This window comes from Vombatus ursinus, unplaced genomic scaffold, assembly GCF_900497805.2.
Source record: "Vombatus ursinus unplaced genomic scaffold, bare-nosed wombat genome assembly UNPS02005197.1, whole genome shotgun sequence".
NCBI classification, from domain to species: Eukaryota; Metazoa; Chordata; class Mammalia; order Diprotodontia; family Vombatidae; genus Vombatus; species Vombatus ursinus.
Genome location: NW_020944975.1, coordinates 698,275 through 712,708, shown reverse-complemented (window position 1 = coordinate 712,708; position 14,434 = coordinate 698,275). Strand labels below are relative to the sequence as shown.

The window sequence follows — 14,434 nt, the reverse complement described above, 5'->3', positions numbered from 1 at the left end:
TGTATCTGACACCTACCTGGCTAGTGCTGGAGATGGCAACAGAGGGCACAGGGTCCCCAAGAAGTGTCCTCAGGGGCTTTACATCTGGAGTGGAATCTTGGGTAGGGGTAGAGGTGCTGCTTTTGGTGTAGGATGGCCCCTTGACTTGGTCTGGGGGGACATACCTTCAAGGAACAAACAGTCTAAGTGGAACAAGGAGTAACAACTTATAGTATCCCCAGTTTATGTGCTCCTTCAACTCCTAGGAAAGTAGACATTACAGTATCTGAATCAAATCATGGTGTTTTCAGAGTTGGAAGAGAATTTAGATATTGTCTAGTCCAACCTCTCAACCAATGCAAGAGGTGTCAAACATTCGGCCTGCATGAGTGAAGCCCCAAGTGCGGCCTAAACCAGATTTAAATATAATTGGGAAATATTCAACAAGATAAATAAAAATACAATAGAACATAGATAATATTACACCTTAAAACCAAATCAATATGCAGTCTGCAGGGATCCTTAGGCAGAGATTAGTGGCCTCCCTTTTTATTTGAGTTTGATACCAATGACCTAGAACATTTCTGACAGGTGGTCATGCAGCTGCTACAGAAATGCTTTTTGTGACAAGGAACCTACATAAGGACAATAGCGATAATGAGCATCCTCTTCATCCTAACACTGGGTTCTAATCCAGTCCCTACCCCAAAACGAAACACCTCAATTCTGATAGAAACATGACCATATTCACCAATGTGGAAACTCCCCAACTTTTTCCTATAAGGGTTTCCTTTTACATCTCCCCTCTAATTCTTTCCCACAGGTAGGGTTTCTGTCATATCATCACTCCCAAGTTCCCGAACTGTGGATCTCTGTATTTGTCACTCTAGCTCATTCTTTCTACCTCTAATTATCCCCTTTTGCCTCTGTGCATATACTTTACTGTTAATAACATCTCCTAATCCAGAGCATTTCCCCAAGACTAGGGGTTCTTAACCTTTTTTTGTATCATGGCCCTTTTTGGCAGTGTGGCAAAGCCTATAATCCCCTTCTCAAAATAATGTTTATCACTTACACTCATAATTAAAGAAAAGGTTAACTTCAATTAGAGGTTAGTAAAAATAAAGATGTAAATTTCTCCCCCCATTCAAGTTCATGGACCCCTTGAAATTGATGTTTGGATCCCAGGTTAAGAAGCATTGTCCAGAAGGTACAGTCCTTTTGCAATGGAGAGCACATCTAAAATACTGTCCTATTCAAATTAATCTGCATTCTTCCACTTACCCTCCAGCTAGTAATCAAAACAGAAAAAAAAAATTGACCTTGGGGAGAAAACTGAGAACTGCTGTTACAACATGGCTTTCTTCTTTGAGAAAACAATAATTTGTCAGTATATCACCTAATGATTTACAAGGGGAGGGAGGAGGTAAATACCATTAAACTTAATACCATTAAGAAGGTATTAAGATAATGAAGGTTCAGACTTCACCTGATAAAATACCTGCCTCCAATTTCTCTCTCCCCACAAAAGATAGCAACTTGGTATGAATAAAAACACATTGTTGCCTATATGCTCCCACCATTCTAACTAATCCATTTGCTCTGTTAAACTTGAGGAACACCAATTGTATGTGACAAATGACTAAGGACAAAAAATATTGTCCTTCAACAAAGACTGGTTCTGTAGAATTATGACAGGACTGAGCTATGATTGAGTCTATAAAGATTTAACCAAAGCTTCCAGAGAAGCCCCAAATTCATACCTAGAAAGAAAGGAAGAATATACACCACACATAATCTATGTAACTGTTTCCTCCCTCCTCCATGATTACCATCGCTTCTTCTCATATTTCTCCTGAAGAAACTCCTTCACCTTTTGAGGGTCCCTGGAGTCTGGGACTAAGGAGGTCTGCGCATCAAAGAGACCCAGCCAGATCTTCCTGCAAACCTGTGGTACAAGAGGAGACACAGGTAACATAGGTGCTGGAGAAGACAGCTTAGAGTAAAAAACACACATACCCCCAACCAGAAGCTGAAAAATTTTCAGTATGAGCATTTATACCTTGGAAATTAGCAGATGCAGAGCCTGATTTATTGTTTTGTTGATTGTCTAGACTTAAGAGAGCATAGAGAAAATACTGATGATACAGATTAAACTTAAAAGTGTGTCATGCAGGCATTTTTTTCCCCAGAGAACTGTTGAACATTCATCAACATAATGATGCCTCTAATGGTCTTGAGAAGTGTGTGGTTTTTGGGCTGATCAGAGGCCCTTGTCTTCAAGATCCAAGTTCCTCATATTGGTCAGTGTAAGTGACACAAACACCACTAACAAGCATTCCACAAACCTCTGGGCTTAGTTGAGGAAGGAGGAAGAATTTACTTTGCAAAAGAAGTTGAATTCATTAAGAGTCTACTATGTATAGAGCACTGTCCTAGGCACAAGAGGAGACACAAAGTCTAGAAAGAAATATTTTAGCTTTTCCTGACAATGTACCTATGTCGTCTTGATTTTTTAATGTTTCAGTCTCTTTGGAACTATGCAACAGGTCTAATTCAGCAATCTTAAATCCAGAAGAAGATAAAGAAAAATATCCAGGAGAGTTTATCAGTTAGTATTTACTTACAGTGATTATCTGTCAATGTATTCAATCTAATAATTTTTTTAATAATCTTCTTATATTTTTTAAAAGAGGAATCGAATGTCAAAACGGTGACATTTCTCAACTGTGTCTTGAATAAAGAACCTATCCTTGGTTGGTTCAAGTTCCACAAAAAGAAACTCTACAAGAAATCTAGAAAACTCCCACTGGGGTGGATTTCAATGCTTTTATAGACAGTTTAGCCAGACCCATTACCCCATTTCCCAGTTTAATAGAGCTCTGATCTAATCACGGTATTGGGTACTTGTGAGTAATGGTCAGGTTTTAAGAACCTAGTCCATCAGGACCCAATGGTCAAAAAAGAAAAGCCCAGAAATCTTCAGTCTGGGGCATCTAGATTAGGTATATTTCCCTGTATAAAGGCAAAACTACTATCATTTCTAAAGGGGTCACCTAATCCAATCCTTTCATTTAATAGATGGGGAAACTGAGGCCAAGAGAAGTTGTCTTTTAGGTGCTAAGTGGAAAAGACAATTCTGATCAAACCAATTATGCTCAGGAACAAATGAATCTTTTTAATTCTGCAATTACAAAAGAAAGAGAAGGAATCTGAAATTTAGACACAGATACCTCTTCCCAAAGGGTAAGTTTCACAAAGAGGGTTTTATACCTTACACCAAAAGGGAACAAAATGTTATCAATTAAGACAATTTATGGACCATAGAGAGGCCAAGAAGAGGGCATCTTCAAAGGAAAGGAACATCAAACAAAGGACAGCTGTCTTTACTTCCTGAAACTATTTCACATTCTTGTTATCAGCAAGGTCTTGCAGAGTTAGGACAAAGAACCTCTCAAGCTTAAAAATAACATTTTGAATTCCTCCTGTTCAATTGAGAATTGGAGCTTTTTATGTCTTCATCAGTGACAGAGCTGACAGACAAGTCCTGGTCCTTGGACTCCAAGCCTGGTGGGCACTTTCCAATGTACCATATGCTTCCTCCTTGGAAAAACACTGATCCTCAGAATTCAGTGTTATGTATAATGAATTCATTTTCTTTTTTTATTATGAACTTGACAAAAATCAGACATGAACATTTCCATATATAAAAAACAGAAAAATGACTGTATATGACACTGAGTGTATTACTTACAGCTTGTTTTTTCTTTGAAAGTACATATTAAATTTAACCCAGCAGTCTCAGCACTATCCTACTTCTCTGAGTCCCCTTCTGAACTTTCTTCTGCTCTCTTCTGTTTTAAAATGTTTAACTGTCACTTTTTTTCCTTTCCTTTTCTTTTTTTCTGGGGGGGAGGGGCAATGAATTAACTTAAAATAAATGATTTGAATTAGCACTAGGCCCAAAAAAGTATAACCCACATCTCATGAAGATTTTTCCCCAATACTTAAAAACAGGCTTCCTTCTATATTCAGTCTACATGAAAACACTAAGCATTTGACAGTTTCTCTACAAAGGGACTCTGAGATTTATCTCCTTTCTCCCTAATGAAGGTCATGGACCAACTATAAACTATATCATCAATAATTTACTGAACATCTATGAACAAACAACAATTGTATCCTAAATCCAGTGAAAAAATAATAAGGGGTGAAGTATGGCCTTGCCTCAAAACCCCAAGAAAAACACCTATCAGTATCAAAACTTATTCAAATCAGGACACAGTCAAGATATAGGAGTGGCAGGAAGCAGTGTAGTGAATTCTCATCCACAAACTCCTCCAAATAGATCTAGAAAATACAGACTGAATATTGATGAAGAAATCCAGAAAAAGTCATAGTAAGACTTTTGTTCAGCACAGTTCAGCACAGAGATGCAAACAAGAAGGTCTTTGGACACTGGGGATGGATTCTGTCTAGAACTATGCAGCATGCAGGGTACTCCAGCAAGCAGAGAGAGGTTGTGCATCAGAACAGAAGGAGGTATCTGACCCAATCTGGACCACCTGCAGATCCATAACAGGTAAAAATGGGGACAGAGGTGAACTGGCAGTTTTGCTGCCTACCACCCATTTCTGGGTCATAGATACAGAGCATACCAAGAAAGGGACCTTTGTACAAGGATTGTATTTCCAGGAAGAGAGCCTCTGGGTACAGTGTATGGAGAAAGAAGGAAGTTCAGAAGCCAACAGCAGCAGTGTAGCTCAGAACCCAGACTCACATCAGCATCTCACTTCAGCCTACAGAGGAATAACCAAGGGCAGGAATCCCAGACCAAAGGGGAGCATACCCTTCTGTCACTCTAAACCAAAAGGGCTTTCTGGCTGACTGATAGGGGCTGAGTCCAACAGCAGTCTACTCTTGCACAGAACTAAAGAAGTCAGGGACCTGCAGAGCTCAGACCAAAGGAGGTAACAATCAGATGTTGCCCTGATCTGATCATTGTGGAAGCACTGAAAGCTTGCAGGTTCCCTACCTGTCCCTGAGATCCTGGAATAACACAACACAGAATACTTCAAGAAAGCATCAACAGGATTGGCCCAGAAGTGTTGCAGAGCTCAACCCTAACATTAAGTCCAAAGTCAAAAAGTAGGCTGGAAGAATTAGCAAACAAAAAAATGGCACACAAGTAAACATCTCTATAAACGAGAGGATGGGGGTGGAGAGAGAGCAACTGACATGGAACCAAACTCTTAACTGAAGTCTTCAAAAGAATACACACACACACAGTTGAGTCCAGAATTACAGTTCACTCAACAGGGAAATAGAAGGGAAAGAGGAGAATGTGAGGAGGGGATTAGAGGGAGGGAAGATTAAGAAAGGGAGTAGTCCTAAACAAAACAAAGTCTAAGGATGTCTTCTTTTTTTTTTTGGCTTTTTGGTAAGGCAATTAGGGTTAAGTGACTTGCCCAGGGTCACGAAGCTAGTAAGTGTCAAGTGTCTGAGGCCAAATTTGAACTCAGGTCTTACTGATTCCAAGGCCAGAGCTCTAAGCCAGAGCTCAACTACCTGCCCCTTAAGGATATCTTTTGCCTCTTTTTTGTATCCCCAGCACTTAGCACAGTGCCTAGCACATAGAAGGCATTTAATAAATAACTGATTGAGTAGATTACAAAAATATTAAAGCTTTTTTTGAGGTGTCACAGAATAGGAATCAGAAAGGGAGACCCAGAAATTGAGGAGTGAATGAACAAGATAGGGTATAAAAATGTGATGGAAAAGTACTGTGCTGAAATCTTATCCGTGTAAAAGGAGATCTTGGAATATAATATTCCAAATGGCAGAAGACTTACAATAAAAAATAATTTACCTTGTCAAAGATGAGAATAATCCTACAGTGAAAAAGATGGACCCTGAATGGAATAGAGGACTTAAAATCATTTCTGATGGAAAGACTAGAGCTGAGCAGAACTTTTAAAATACAGACACAAGAGTTCAAATAAACCTAAGAAAATAAATTTATTTCAGCAACAGGAATGAGCTGAATGTTTTCTAATAATTAAGCTGCTTGAGAAGAAGAGTACACAACACAGAAGAGGAGGTAAGAGAAGTGGGCACAGGATGAATCTCACTCTCATCTGAAAGGGACAAAGTGCTGAACACACACACACACGTGGGTTTGGTGTGAGAGTACAGGAAGAGATGAGCAGTTAAGGAGGAGGATAACGGCTCAGATTCTTATAATCTAGCCAACAGCTCACTAATGTTCAGACTCGTTAAGAGACTGCTCAGTATGAAGGATGTTCTAAAAAACCTTGTCTTTGGCTGAAAAAAGGCTTGGGTTGGATTCTTTTCGGCAAGACCCGCATGTCCTGATTTGGGGGTCCCAGCACCCCTAAAGTTCAACATTTTGGAGGCCTGTGTGGGGAAACTGCCTAATCCCAAGTTCTTTTCCAGCCAAGACTGGAAGGTATGTAAGCCTCCCCTCTCCTTTTCTTGCTCTGCAGTTGGAGTAGCTCTCTAAGCACCAAGTCTTCGAGGTGCTTTTTGGGAAGATAGTTACAAGGCTGTCTTGAACTCAGCCTGACCTCTCAGGCTCTCAGTTCACTGGTTTGGTTTGAGGCCACGGACCTGGGTACACCTTCCACAGCATACAGGACAAGGACAGAATCCCTATCTGGAAGCGTATGCCCAATTCTGTCAATTCTCTCAGCCCTAGGAAGTTGGGGAAAACTGCAGCTGCTTTTTGATTCCCAGAGGCTTACTTAATCCCCTCTATACTCCTGAATCCTCATTCATGGAGGTTACAGGGAAAAGTTAGAACAGCTAAAAACATCTTAGCAGATTCTGGAGGTTTTGAGATCGATCATTAAGGAGTTTTGAAACTCCTCCTCACGACCTTTTTTGTCTGTGCTTCCTTTAGAATTTCTTTTCTTCAGTGTATTTTTTAAAACAATTAAATGGTCCTTATTTTTTGGTATCACTATTGCTAGTCCTTCATTCACTCTTACCTTTCCCCCTCTCACTCCTCAATTAACTGAAACTGAAAGAAAGGTCACTCCTTTTTTCCACTCCCTTCCCTTGAGTCAAGAAGGTATCTGTTAACCCTTCTCATAGGAGAAGAGAGTTTCACCCTTTACTCCTCACCTTTGATTTCACCCTCACCTACCTGGGAAAGGAAGGTGGGGGGGAGGGGCAGCAGCTACAGCTTGGGCCCCTCTGGCAACTGCCTTGGGCCCTGGGGCAACCCTTGCCTGGAAGCATCACCCAGCTTCAATATGTCCTGCTTTAGGTAAAGAAGCTTGCCTCTGAACTTGGGCAAGCACGTTCTTTTAAAGTTGTAGTTTTAACTGTTAATGATGAGATGCTGATCCTCTGTGTAAAGTAATTTGGAAATGCATTTAACAAAACTGAAGTCACCTGACTGGTAATGGGTTTGTTTCAAGTTTCAAATTGGTAAACTTTTTGTATCAGTTATGTCAAGCAACTTTTCATAATTTGGCTATTGTTGGTTATTGTTTAATGTGTAAACTTGCCAAAAAGCTTGTTTGGGTTTTGTCTCGCTGAGAATTTGCAAGTATATACAAACAATCTTTAACGATTGGCTTTTCACACCAGGACAAACTTAAGTCTGAGATGTAAATCCTGGAAAAGTTTTTCCTAAACTATGATTAGTGAAACTTGCTGTGTGAGGTAAAAGCTCATAGGATTTTATTTTTAGTTGCCTGATGGATCATAATAATACATCAATAATCTATAATCCACCATCTGAGAGAAATGCCACAAGCTACTCAGACAGAATGTGATACTGGTGGGAAGTCAGAATCGGGAAAAGCTGAGAGGACAATTTTAGTTTCAGTCTAAGATGGGATCCTCCTGGCTCAGTTTCCCCATTATGTTCCTTTGAAAAGGAATGTTACCCACCTGGCTATTCCTGAGTCTGGCTATGAGGTGGATTTGTGTCTTCCAGGCTACAGGCCATTCACCTACAGTTGATAGAAAACAGAGGGTACCAGCCAATGTCCCTGAACCGTTCCCTAGATGCAGCCTGTGCTCAGTTCCAGTCAACCTCCTCTTTAGTACCCCTTCGAGGTAGGGACAGCTCTACGCCCTTTGCCAATAGGAAGCAGTTTCAGAAGCGGAGACCTTCACCCCTTACCCCAAAAGAATTTGGGTCCCACTTGTTTGAGGGGGGAATGATGAGGATGAGATTTAGACCCCAAAAAGGAAAAACCCTGGACTTTCCCACATGGTCAAATCTCAGGCTTTTGCCTCAGGCTATAATTCCATCAACTGGCCTTTCCCTGTGGCTATGCCCAATCTCTTGATTCTCTGTTACCCTTAATCTAGCCTAGCCCTCCATTGTCTTACCTCCCAATGGCTCCTGACCATTTCCCACTCTTAATCTTAGCTAGGCTCCATTCTCCCTAGGCCACGTGGTCCAGGTCCCAGGAGTTCTGTTCACCTCAGCTTACTAGCCACTCCTATTCAGATCTTCCTTAGACCCCTCCTCCAATCACCCAAACTATTTGGTCACTCCTAGATCCCTCCCACAGGTTTTCTGTATATAAGGTCCATCTTGTCTCCATTAAGGTGCTCAGATCCTTAAAATCTAGCCAATAGCTCACTAATGCTCAGACTCCTTAAAGAGTCTGGCCAATGTGATGGGTGTTCTAATAAACCTTGTCTTTGGCTGGAAAAAAAAAAAAGGAGGATAACACTAGAGAGGGATAATCACAGAACCAGGAGAACAATTTATACAATGACAACATTTTAAAGAAAAATAACTTTCAAAGACCTAAGGACTCTGATCAAATTAATGACTATCTCCAGAAGACCTATCATGAAGCATGTTACCCACCTTCCAACAGAGAAGTGATGGACCACAAGGTTCAGAGACATATATTTTTGGACATGGCCACTATGTGGATTTGTTTTGCTTGATTATGCTTATTTGTTACAAGGAGTTTTTTTCACCTTTCTTTCAGTTTCAGTTAATTGAGCAGTGAGAGGGGGAAAGGTAAGACTGAATGAAGGACTAGCAATAGTGATACCAAAAAATAAGGGCCATTTAATTGTTTTAAAAAATACACCGAAGAAAAGAAATTCTAAAGGAAGCACAGACAAGCAGGAAAGTCTTGAAAGTAATGTGCAAATTTTACTTTTTTTGAAGCAAGTAGTTTGAAATGGAGATTCACAGTTTCATATACAATCATCCTTTTGTATTGAGCTATGTATATGGAAATGCTCCCTTTTTTTTGGCATTTAAATTCAAAATAAAAAAATTTTTGTCCTTCCCCCAAAAATAGAAAAGAAAATTTTAACCAAAAGAAAAAAGATGTCATAACTTCAAAAATACAAAAACCCTTTATAATATGCTTCAGGCAAAGCCAAAGCCTTCTAATAAAATTTATCTGTGGCAACTCACCTCGTTTCCACGAGATTGGAGGAACATCACTTCAGGTTCAGTAAAGGTTGTCATGGAGATAGATTTGACTCGGTGAGGGGGATTCAGGCCTCTCCTGTGCGAGGAAAAGTAAGAGAGATATAATGTGATTAGCACTGCCAGGCTGCTTATAGGGAGAGGAGAAAGAAAAGGGTCAAAAAATTAATTATGGAAGGAAGAAAGAGAGGGAGGAAGACTTGGAAGAATGCTAGTGAAAGCCAGAGAGAGGTTTAGAAAAAGAATAGCCAAGAACATTTGAGGGTCTGTCACTCTGAAGAGAAAACAAAGAATCTGCTTATCCTTTTTTTCTACAGGCTGGCAGACCAACATCTCTAGTGCCCTACCTGTGAGCTATAGAACACTTCTGGGAATACGGACAACCAACTTCCATTTTTCTCAATTTGTCTGTATGGCACTTAAGCATCTGAAGACTAAAACCTGGAGGGTAAAAGCATATTCCAGTGGCATTATGGTCATGCTAAAAAGGTCCCAAATAGCTGATTTGGCAACAAACATGAAAACTTATTTTCTTTTTTCTGCCCTTCTCCAGTCTCTACTTTCCCAGTCCTCACAGCAGGCAGGTGGTCTTTCACCAGCCTTCTTCATTACTGGATCTTACTATGAAGCACTAGGGAACTTATTTTAATCCAGCAAGATCTAAAAGGCTTTATAGGCCTGTAGGAAGCTAGAACCATGCTTTTAGCTGAGATGGCTTATGTAACTGCTGTGTGCTGTTTACTCCCTGGGTGTTCAACTATAGTCAAAGTAGTCCTGTGGAGACCACATGGCCAACAGGATGGTATTTTCTTGAGGCCACGAAACCAGTTCTTTAGGGGGAGGTGCTCTAACAGGAAAGACACAGGAGTTCTCTCACACCCTCCTACCAGTCCTATCTTAAACCTGTTATTCTGATAACATATTAGAATAAAACTAGCCCATGGGGCAGAGAATGGGCCATTACTTTATTTGCTTCTTTCTAGTAAAAGAAAAATTTATTTTTTCTACTCTACCTCTAAAATATTTTAAAGCACAGAAGTGACTGAGAGAGACAAGGAATAAGTTAGAGAAACAATCTCAAATGACAGAATGTAAAATAAAAGAAAGGAAAAAGGTTTTAAATCCCCTAAAAACTTGGTCAAAAATTTGATACTAAAGAACAGATATAAAAATGCATGTGCCTCCCCTTTCTTACATAAGGAAAACTCAACATACTGTCAAGCTTGAGTTGATATTTAAATGAGAAAGATTTAGCTGCTATGATCAATACAATGATCCATGACAATTGCAAAGGACTTGGGATAAAAAATGCTATCCACATCCAGAGAATTGATAAACTTTGAGTGCAGATAGAAGCATATTGTTTTTTCACTTTATTTTTCTTGTTCCCTCCCCCCCCATATGGAAATGTTTTGCATGACTTCACATGTAGAATGAGTATCATATTACTTACCTTCTCAATGTGGGGGAGGGGCTTAAGGGAAGGAGAGAATTTAGAACTAAAAAAATTTTTTTAAAAACATATAAGAAATGCAAAAAAAAAAAAGACTGTATTGATGTGTTGGTTAGTTGGCTGAATTGCATTTTTCTTCCCTATGTTTTATTCTTTGTTATAACAAATGGCTGTCTAGGTGGGGGAGGGAGAACATATTGGGAAATAAAAGTGATATAATAGCAAAATACATAATAGAAAAAAAATAAGTAGGAAAAATCTGGCCAAATCAAGACTTTATACAAAGAAATTAACTATAGTAGGCCCTAGTTAATGTTTCTAGCAAGACAAAGGGAGGGGGGAGAAAAAAATGGACATTTATATACTTTTGTAAAGCATGTAAAATGAAATGCAGAGTCACAGTTTCATATAAAATCCTCTTGGATTTCCCTGAATCCAAGGGAATCCTGGGAAACTAGTTTCCTAAGTAGGAACCATAAAAATTTCACAAAGACAGGGAGGAGATAGGGACATATATACAAAAAGGAAAAAAGGTGTCATTGCCAAGTTTAGAAAAACAGCACTATTTAGGAATATAAGTGATGGCTCTGGGGGCAGGAGAACAGATGACACAAAACAGAGTGAACACTGAAGGGTCAGACAACTACTTTCTTTCCTGGGATTCTGCCCCAGTGGACAGGTGCTGATTATGAAGAACAGATCCATGGTAGCTAGTTAGGGTTACAGAAGTTCAGCTGTCGTATAGAAATAGCCAGAAACTTGTAGCTCAGACTTCTAAGAGAAAGTCTCAAACAATATGGGAAGGGCAGGAGTCAGCAGAGAAAATTGCTCCCCAAAAAGCACATAAAGAATACAGAGAAGCCAGGATTCTTTACTTTCACAATATTTGACCTGACCCAGATACTGAAGCATCCACAGATCACATTTCAGGAATGCTCTAGTTTCCTCTTCCTAAGTAGCTCCCAGGCTTTGCCCTTTCACGAGGTCTTGTTTCCCTCAAAAATGGAAAGAATGCTGGACTTGGGGATCAGGAGGAATCTGGGTTCAAATCCTGCCTCTGACACTTGCTGACAAGAAAGACACAGAATGGAACTAATAACATCTGTAGAATCTACCTCACCAGATTACTTGTGAACCTTAAACCTTAAAGTTGACATATGTCATTTATCATTATCATCATTTGTCATGATTTTCCCCTGTGATCAGAATGAAGCTCAACAGAAACATTCCAAAATTCAGCAGAGGTATTATCTTGACCTTATGGTCTAATCTGCTTTTATAACTTCATCCTTTTCCTCAGGGTCCCTTCCTTGTACCTTACTTTCACCATTCATTTAGCTGCTAACTGATAGCCTATTGCATATGAGGCTTTGTGCTAGGTGGAAGGAGAGATACACAAATGCATTAAGGCTCTCTAGGAGTTTACAAGAAGGAAGCCTTCAGAAGCCAATCTGAAACAATTAGTATGACACCATCCTCCAGTAGGCAGTGATAGCTTGTACAGAATATGATTCTAACTTGCCACGTGGGGGTGGGGGAGGAGGAGGAGGAGGACAGGAAGGGGAGGAAGGAAAAGAAATAGAAAGTAGAAAGGCATTTTGGGTTTTCCGGTTTCTTATCACTAACAAACACATCAAAAGGGGTTACTGGTATGGACAATATGGGGCTGTCAGAGTCTGGCAGAGCAAGGAAATGTATTTTCTTGCTTAGGGAAAATCCAGCAAAAAATATCAGAAGAACCATGAACCCATAGACAGGCATACATTGGGATTTTGGAGTGGCAGTGAAGATAAAGATGACAAAGTGAATAAAGAGAGTCTCAAGTATGTTAGTTTAAGTGAGTTTGATCAAACAAGATGTTCCTGTTATTTTGCCTTTGGTGTACATAAAACAGGAACACAATGTTAGAGAATATAAAGAACACAATACAAAATACATTATTCAGCTCCAAAAACAAGACCTAGTTAGAAAATCTGAATCCCAAGAGGTTTAGTTAGACAACCTAAATCAAGAGTTGTTTCTGAAGCCCTGTTTTCCCCACCTCCAGGAACTGTCACAGGTCTTCTCCCAAATGCACTCTCTCTTCCTCCTTGTTAAATCTTTCTTTTCCAGCTTAAGCTAAGGAGCCACCTTTCTTCCTCGAAGTCTTCTCTGACCCTCCCCAACAAACCTCTTCCTCCAAGACTGAACCTCTTGACTATCCTCCTCAAGTATTTACTCCCCCCTCACATTTTCCTGGAACATTTTGCCCAGATCTCTCCTTTGTCCCTCCCACATTCTATCTTGTATTATGTTTAATTGTGTATAGTCTTATCCATCCAAGTAAACTAATCTCCAGGAGAACAGGGATTTTGTTGTTTTTCATATCTGCAACCCCAGGATCTAACCATTGCCTTGTCCATTGAAGGCACTAGATAAATGTTTATTGAATTAAATTGGTTGGATAGATAACAGACTCAAAGAAAAGAGCTCCCTCGGATTAGAAAAGAGCAGATGCCCCAATTTTATGAAAAAGGGAAAAGAAAAGAATCTGTGAACCAGAGGCCACTGAACTTGACTTCAATTTCTGCTAAAATTCTAAAATAGACAGTTAGTGAATACCTAGCAAAGGAAGTGGTGATTACAAAGATCCAATGTGGCTTTATCAAAGACAAGTCATGCAAAACTAATGTAATTTCCTTTGTTGACAGTTAATTGTCAACTGACTGGTAAATGGGGGGAGTGCTATAAATAGTTTAACTAGATTTTAGCAAAAAATTAATAAAATATCATACTATTCTCGTGGAAAAGGTGCTTACTAGATGGCAAAAAAAATTAGGACTTGGAAGTAGCTGAACAGTTTGTCTCAAAGAGCAGTTGTTAACAAAAACTAGCATTTATATAGCACTTAACAGGTTTGCAAAACATTTTACAAATATTGTCATTTTATCTTCACAACAACCTTGGGAGGTAGTTAGTTGCTATTATCATTCCCATTTTACAGATGAGGAAATTGAAGCAAATAGTGGTTAAGTAACTTGTTCAGGGTTACACAGCTGAGGCTGGATTGGAACTCAAGGTCTTCCTGACTACTGCCCTATCCACTCTGCCACCTAGCTGTTAATGATTCAAAAGTAACTTGGCAGAAGGACATTTCTTGGCATTCTAGTAGACTGCTCCACCAGATCTGTGTTTGGCCCTTTGATGTTTATTAATTATACTTATATATCATTATATATTAATTATAATTAACATATTAATGATTTAAAGGCACAGATGACACGCTCATTAAATCTGAAGATGACACAATATTGGGGGAGGGAGTGGGGATAACTAGAGCTAAAACAATGATGATTAACTGAATAAGGATTCAAAGAGATCTTGATTGGCTAGAGTACTAGGCTGAATTTAGTGATAGGGACTGGACTTCATCAGTAAAGGTATAGGAAACTGCCACGTAAGGAAACTTCCTTTACCAGTTCAGTTCACCAACTTCTTTACAACTTATAGTCTTAGAGAGCTGTCTAGAATAATGAGAGGCTAAGTGACTTGCCCAGGGTCATGGCAGCAGTGTTGTCAAG

General features: G+C 39.5%; 1 protein-coding gene across 3 annotated transcripts in view; it reads right to left on the bottom strand.

The window, feature by feature from the left end:
* AGFG2 (ArfGAP with FG repeats 2) overlaps nucleotides 1-14,434 on the bottom strand; it is a 48,296-nt gene that overhangs the window by 22,933 nt on the left and 10,929 nt on the right. For all 3 annotated transcript variants that reach the window (XM_027843994.1, XM_027844002.1, XM_027844009.1), the window contains exons 2-4: nucleotides 9,407-9,500; nucleotides 1,812-1,927; nucleotides 17-164 (exon numbers count right to left, since the gene is read on the bottom strand). In XM_027843994.1, coding sequence (XP_027699795.1) covers nucleotides 17-164; nucleotides 1,812-1,927; nucleotides 9,407-9,500 — 358 coding nt within the window. The remainder of the gene's footprint in view (nucleotides 1-16; nucleotides 165-1,811; nucleotides 1,928-9,406; nucleotides 9,501-14,434) is intronic.